General features: G+C 34.2%; 1 protein-coding gene across 1 annotated transcript; it reads right to left on the bottom strand.

Moving 5' to 3' along the window:
* Nucleotides 1–7,539: 7,539 nt before the first annotated feature.
* Nucleotides 7,540–8,214, bottom strand: LOTGIDRAFT_139672 (hypothetical protein; the record flags this gene model as incomplete). Its single annotated transcript, XM_009049555.1, has 1 exon — nucleotides 7,540–8,214. A coding segment is annotated over one exon (675 nt), but the record flags the coding sequence as incomplete, so codon positions are not given.
* Nucleotides 8,215–8,225: the final 11 nt, after the last annotated feature.

The following is an 8,225-nucleotide window of genomic DNA, read 5'->3' as shown; positions in this document are numbered from 1 at the left end:
AAACATTGACACGATATCTCTGTTCATGTTCATATTCTTGTACAAGGCTGAGAATTGATGAACAGTAACGCCTGTGAGTCTTTTTTACATCGCTTTACATATTGAGCATATACAGTGGGTTAGTCATGATTTCATCGACGACTGGGGCCATCCGAACACATTGGCTCCCCTTTTCGATTTCAGGGGCTACTAGTCATGGTTGGAGAGTCAGTGGGAGACTATTCCCTAAAAAAAATATCCAATCTAGGAAGGCGGAGAATGCATCAAACGGGATTTTGGGTAAATTTGAATTTTGGGTATCGTTTTGCGTTTTGGATCGTTGGTACTTGGTTTATTATTCACGGACATTCTGTTGACGACTCTTGCTGGCTGTATTCGCTCGCGTAAAATCCAATCAAATCAATGCATTTGTGGCTATTGTAGTGAAGGTATAAGACGAAGTAGGGTGTCAGCTAAGACTACAAACATCACAATATTTTAGCATTTTATCTTCTAAAGCTAATGATCAATTCCAAAACGATGCAGACTCGCAAATTTCGGTAAAACGTGTAGGGCAGAGGGGTAGACTTGAATAATAGGACGCATTTTTTCATCGGATGATACTCTTAAAGCTTTCTATTAAGAAATTGGATTTACATTGTCTGTTGTAGTACCAATTTCTTGGTATGTTTTGATGTTGGTATTTAAACCAATGTTTTAAATATTAAAGACCATGTTAAGTTTAAAGATTGTCTCTAACACCGGGTCTGTTTGACTCGACAACGTAGTACAGAATCTGTGATAGGTGTCTTTGTACACAGGAAGGTAACTGTTTTGTCAATAATGACTACGACTTTGTGCAGTTGTTTGCTTTTTTCATGTGACAGATAGTCTTATTAACAAGAGGAACTTTTTGCATGCTGCCGATATCTGTTTTATCAAGGACATCATCATGTAACTGCATTTTTACATATTTTATGAGACCCAGCATATGGAGAAACCAATTATCACCTTAATTGGATGTTTATCTTATATAATATTTGATTTTCAACATGATACGAACATAATACTTTACTTGATTGTCATGATTTGTCCCAAAATGACAAAAAAGGACACAGAGAATGTAGGTCAGTCGACTCTGAGACTAAATCTGTAATGTATTTGTGTTGTTCATATGACTCACGTATCAAAATAAAAAAAACCCAAAATTTACATAATATATAGTTTTCTATCATGTACTTAGTTTGTCATCTTCAGCATAATCTTGATAATTACCATATTCCCCAGGATAGGTCGAGATAATACATTCGGGTTTTCAACCCGATATCCCCTGCCAGTGATGAAGGTCGGAGAGACTGACATGATAAATCATCTAATCATTCGGATGGGACAATAAACCAGGTAGCCGTGTGCTACTGTAGGCTACGTACGTCAAAGATCTATCGATTTTAGCTGACACCACTGTCCTTACAAAATGTCCCTCATTGCTCCTTGCATGGCGTTGCTCGTCTCCATTGGTTGCATTAGGTGCAGAAAAGTAGGATGTAAATCTCCATTCGTTTCATTGTTTTCGTGATATTTCATCAATATCACTATCTCATAAACGTTATCACTATAAACACCATCAACCAAAAATTCATCATCATATGGTATAAACGTCATCTTGAAGCAAAATCATCACTAGGCGTCATCATAACTGTCATGAGTATCATAGTCATCGTCATCTAAAACGTCATTATCACAGTGACTCAATTACCATAGGGACTGGTTGGACCAAATCTACGGCCCCCATCCCCCAGTAATTTCAACTTCAACTAAACACATAAAATCAGTGCATTTAGATTGAGTAAGGTAATTGTATATGTGTGCCTTCCACTTAGTCTTTCATATTTCCAATCGTAGATCTACATAAAGAATGTAAAATAAAAAAGTTTCATCAGAACAGGTGAGGCCAGGTGTGACATCCTTGAAACGAATTCTTTTCGTGAAACAAGCACGTCTTTCCATTGTCCATAATATAATCATATACTCCCCAACCTTTCATATCCAATCCGGTATATATCCATCAATGAATATACTAATCAGCTATACAAATAACATAAATAGGGATGACGGATTAGAAGTGGATTGCAGAATGGCTTGAGATAATAATAATTATGTCTATAATGACCTCGCCCTACCTAAGCTTTTCATTTCTTATAATGATTTTTTAGTATTGTAGAATATCAAAAACTTCGTATATCAAACCACGTCCGGGTGTATTACGTTATATGATCTGCATTATAAATGGTTGTGGGGGCTGCGTTGACTCAAAGGGCCAAGCGCTGGCTCGCTTATTTGGATGTCTAAGGCTCAGATTTACCTGTTTGTTTTGTAGGTTGCAAGGCCGACATAGAAAAGCTTCCGGTCTTTCGAGTGAGTCAGGGAGATGAATAAAATTATACTAATTTTATAGCTCATATTGATTAAATTTCAAACTAAAAAAGTGAAAAAAAATTGTGTCCGGCGTAGAACCACTCCACTAGGAAATTGTGTCAATAGAAGTATAATACATGTACTAATAAGCCTTTTATTAATTAATTAAACATCAAATTAATCCGGTTCAAATTTGATAGAGATAACGCAGATTTAAATCATAAGATCCTAATATAAATTACGTCGCCTTTTAAACATTTGGTTTCGTTAAAGAAATATTTTTCATCTTGCCTGAGGGATGTTTGCTCTGTACTTCAATAATAACAAGAAATGTATCAAAATGTGAAGTTTAATTATAGATGTCTATTCAATACATATATTCATGAGATACATAAGAGTTTAATTTAAGAGATGTATTATACAATTATGAATGTACAATTTATTAAAAATAATTTAGCACTGGTGGTCAGTTTTTACATAGTAAATAGTTTTAATGCCGGTATTTTCACTGTGATTTGAATAATGATTTTGATAGGTTTATATCAGTTTTTCTCCCTGTGATTTGAATAATGATTTTGATAGGTATATATCAGTTTTCTCCTTGTGATTTGAATACTGGTTTTGATAGCTTTATATCATTTTTCTCCCTGTGATTTGAATAATAGTTTTGATAGGTATATATCAGTTTTTTCCCTGTGATTTGAATAATGGTTTTGATAGGTTTATGTCAGTTTTCTTCTTGTGATATGAATAATAGTTTTGATAGCTTTATGTCATTTTTTCTCCTTGTGATTTGAATAATGGTTTTGATAGCTTTATGTCAGTTTATCTCCCTGTGATTTGAATAATAGTTTTGATAGGTATATATCAGTTTTCTCCCTGTGATTTGAATACTGGTTTTGATAGGTATATATCAGTTTTCTCCCTGTGATTTGAATACTGGTTTTGATAGCTTTATATCATTTTTCTCCCTGTAATTTGAATAATAGTTTTGATAGGTATATATCAGTTTTCTCCCTGTGATTTGAATAATGGTTTTGATAGCTTTATGTCAGTTTTTCTCCCTGTGATTTGAATAATGATTTTGATAGGTTTATATCAGTTTTCTCCCTGTGATTTGAATGATGATTTTGATAGGTTTATGTCAGTTTTCTTCTTGTGATTTGAATAATGGTTTTGATAGGTTTATGTCAGTTTTCTTCTTGTGATTTGAATAATGGTTTTGATAGGTTTATATCAGTTTTCTTCTTGTGATTTGAATAATGGTTTTGATAGGTTTATATCAGTTTTCTTCTTGTGCTTTGAATAATGGTTTTGTTAGGTATTTATAAGGTTTCTTCTTGTGATTTGAATAATGGTTTTGATAGGTTTACGTCAGTTTTGATAGGTTTACGTCGGTTGATTTCTTGTGATTTTGATAATAATTTTCCTATGTATATGCCAGTTGTTGTCTTATGATTTGAAAAGTCTTTTTTAGTATGTATATGTCCATTCCCTCCTTGTGATTTGATGGTTTGATGGGTATATAACAGATTAAAACACCTTCAGAGTCAAATAACAAACGAATAACGATGGCTTCATCACCCTTTACATATTTGAGTTTCAACTGTTGATTGATCTGTACCTGGACCTCGCTTTGTTTTCCAATTTGTGTAAAACCCACTCTCAATGTTCGTCCATCCGACCTTTGCAGGGAAAATAAATCATTGGGATGGACAATTCTTAATCTGTATATACACGTCAAGATACAGATTACATTGTTCAAATTCGGTTAATGCCGAAATTGAAGTAATGAAATTGAAGATCGTTCTCGTTTTTCTTACTTTTAAGCAGGGGATTTTAACATAGATTTCTTGGATTAGTGTTTTGAGTTTGGGGTTGGATGTTTTTTAATGATCGAATTGCATACTTTTTAAAACTTTTATAAGAAAATGAATTCACAATTTGACGCGAAATGCCAGAATATTTGAGAGTAATCGCCATCATTTCGAGACGTGTCGTGGTAGGATTTCGTGTGGGAGAGATTTAGATATGGGCCTGTCTCAGGGGGGATATTTAGGTTAACTATTGTTAATAGTCGTTATAAATGATATTGCCAAAGCACGTCGTTAGTTTTGTTTGTTACAATCGGACAAGGTACAGTCTCAGTTTTCTTTGCTTTAGATGTTTTCCAGTGTATTTCACCATTGTTACAATAGAATTATCCCCAACGGCGAGGTCAACAGGGTCCAAATATAGGGTTTCAAATCGTGCGATAGACGCTGATTTCCTTCACCGATTTTTTTCTTTTAATGCTGTAGGATTTAAAATCATTATATAATTTTGAATCAAAGTCAGTGTGTCAATTTACCCGAGGGTATTATAGGCGAGGGCCTGTTCCTCAATCCTATTATGTTAATAAATATTGTTTATACAAAACAAAAAATCTGCCCATGTTCATTCGTGACTTTTAAAGATTGATTTTTTCGGCGGTTCTTAAGGACTTTCGTAGCTTCGCCAGGCTGTTCGGCTTGTCACCGAGTTTTACCCATAACCCTACAAAAAAATCCCTCATATCTCCCTTTAGTAAACAGATATATCAATTGTAAACATTGTAAAATCATTCTAGGTTTTATGTGCGTATCACGGACACTGATAGCATTAATTTGCACCATTCCAATTTTCAATCAGACAACTGTGGTCCCAGCAAATCCACAAAAAAAATTGTTTGATGACGTCACTATCGCAATTATGCCTTATCACATACGGCACTTCAGGATGAGTGACCTCACTAAACACAATGGAATTGTTGGACAACAGACTTCTGATGAAAAATGGTACAATTTGATGCTATCAGTATACAATACACTTAAAAATGCAGAAAACCTCTTTACAATGCCTTTAGCTACAGATATTATGTCCACAAGTTGGGAATATTTTGACCAAATGTTTTGAGACCGTCTGAACATGATACATCTCTTTATATATCGGATTCCAACTATCTCTTTTATATCGGATTCCAACTATCTCTACTATATCGGATTCCAACTATCTCTTTTATATCGGATTCCAACTATCTCTACTATATCGGATTCCAACTATATCTTTTAAAATGGATTCCAACTATCTCTTTTATATCGGATTCCAACTATCTCTTTTATATCGGATTCCAACTATCTCTTTTATATCGGATTCCAACTATCTCTTTTATATCGGATTCCAACTATCACGATTCGCGAACGATTTTAATCAAGATCTTTATCGTCAATAATCGTCAACGATCGTAGACAAATCTAGAATGGTTCAAAAGTTTCTTCTGTTAACACAATTGCCACGACTGACCTCAAGATCTGATAATATCGCCTCCTATTTGTACTCCCAGTGTAGGGAGGCTTGCGCCTCCGTCACTACGTGCCGCGACCGCGAGTCTTGATAGTTGTTACCTGGCATTTAATGATACAATGATAAAAGGGAGATAACTCCCACAAGAAATTGCACATAAGAATTCAGACCATTGAAAAAAATCTGCACTGATGAATTTAGTAAGAGGTATTTTTGACACCCCTTCATTTCCCTTTTGTTTGTTTTCTTTTGCCTGTTTATTGTCAAGATAAATCATATTATGATTTTGATGTCTAAATTGTCCATTTCTGTCAGGTTTGGGTATTATATGAATATGAAGAATGAAGTGTTGAATAGTCGTGTCCTGTACAAGCACATGTATACTATATATCTGACAGTAGTCTTCTTTCGATTTGCTTAACTCAAAATAGTCAGGTCATCAAGTAACAGTCGCGAGAAAAGTTGACAATTATTAAAACTATCAACGAGAAACAGAAAAAAAAAAATTCAAAATTCGTGGCCTGGAGATAACAAAGATAACAAAACACACAAATCGGATTAACCCCAGAGGCCCCAGTTCGGGTTTTATCAACCATATCAATATGGCAGCTTATCCTTTTCTTCCCGATTGGATTTTATCATTCCATTATTTTTGTATGGACAATTCCAATTCATTGCCAAACTAATTTTTTTTAATTATCTTCTAGTTTACAAGCAAATGGCGTCAAAAGTGGAAGCGATATGAAAATGTTGTGAATGGATTTGAAATAAAATTGTCCATAAGTGCAGTGGATAACTGAAACGATCTTTCATTTCAAGAACATTTGGCACACGATTTACCCAGGACCTAATCTTTCGCAAATGGTCGCTATCCAGGTGAAAAAACTAAATGGTCACTATTTTTCAAGATGGCTGCCAAGTTAAAGGTGAAACAATCTGTTTCTGCCTAGAATGTTGAGAAAACTAAATATTTGAATCATGTTGATTATCAAAATGTATGTATTCTGTCCCGTATTACTCAATCGTTTTAATATCAAATGGCCGCCATTTGTCAAGATGGCCACCAACTGAGGTGAAACAAGCTCTTCTCGGCCTAGAATGTCAAAGAAACGAAACATTAGAGTGATCTAAATATTAAAATGCATGAATTCTGGTCGGGAAAACTCAATATGTGGTATCAATATGCATGCACAAAATGCAAAACTACGTATGACTCTGAGTCTGGCATACGTGGTACGCAAGTTGCTAGAACCTATGCTAAACCTATCTTGAATTACCAGATAACTTAATAAACACGTGTCTAACTTACATCTACTGCATAATCTGGATCTGGTTTACCTGAGATTGCCCGAATTTCTAAACTAGTTATGAGATTTTTCCCGTCCCTTTTGGGTCACCCTCCTCCACACCCCTTTTTGCTCCACCACTGCATATAATGCAGCGTTTACGTCCACGTACAATTGAAATGTAATGAAATGAAGGAAGTTTAAGTCCTAATTTTCTGCACCATGTTGTCTAATGAAGACGGACAGCTCTATGCAAGGTGCAATGAGGGAAATTTTGCAAGGACAAGAGAGCATATTTTGCGACGTCATCACTTGGAATTACAAGAACCACAGACGTCTGATTGAAAATGGTGCAAATTGATGCTATCAATTTCCCGATACACATAAACGATTTAGAAAATCTCTTTACAATCTCTTCAAGTAAATGCGAAGTGAAATTGCATTTCCAATAAACCGATTTTTTGAACTATTGAAATCAGTATTGAATAAACCTAAAACTATGTTTGTGATAATTTGAATAAAAAAGAACAACGAATGATCACATTTTCTGACAAGAACGCTCTAAAACAGATCTATTTTCTATGATTTGAAAATCTTGAAAATCTGACTTAGTATCTTGAAAATCTGTGTTAGTTTCTTGAAAATCTGACTTAGTATCTTGAAAATCTGACTTAGTATCTTGAAAATCTGACCCAGTATCTTGAAAATCTGACTTAGTATCTTGAAAATCTAACTTAGTATCTTGAAAATCTGTCTTAGTATCTTGAAAATCTGTCTTAGTATCTTGAAAATCTGACTTAGTATCTTGAAAATCTGACTTAGTATCTTGAAAATCTGACTTAGTATCTTGAAAATCTGACTTAGTATCTTGAAAATCTGTCTTAGTATCATGAAAATCTGACTTAGTATCTTGAAAATCTGACTTAGTATTTTGAAAATCTGACTTAGTATCTTGAAAATCTGACCTAGTATCTTGAAAATCTGACTTAGTATCTTGAAAATCTGACTTAGTATCTTGAAAATCTGTCTTAGTATCATGAAAATCTGACTTAGTATCTTGAAAATCTGACCTAGTATCTTGAAAATCTGACTTAGTATCTTGAAAATCTGTCTTAGTATCATGAAAATCTGACTTAGTATCATGAAAATCTGACCTAGTATCTTGAAAATCTGACTTAGTATCTTGAAAATCTAACTTAGTATCTTGAAAATCTGACTAAGTAT

This window comes from Lottia gigantea (assembly GCF_000327385.1).
Source record: "Lottia gigantea unplaced genomic scaffold LOTGIsca_139, whole genome shotgun sequence".
In the NCBI taxonomy this organism is placed as follows: domain Eukaryota; kingdom Metazoa; phylum Mollusca; class Gastropoda; family Lottiidae; genus Lottia; species Lottia gigantea.
Note: the sequence above shows the minus strand (reverse complement) of the source record. Positions and strands in the feature narration are given on the sequence as shown.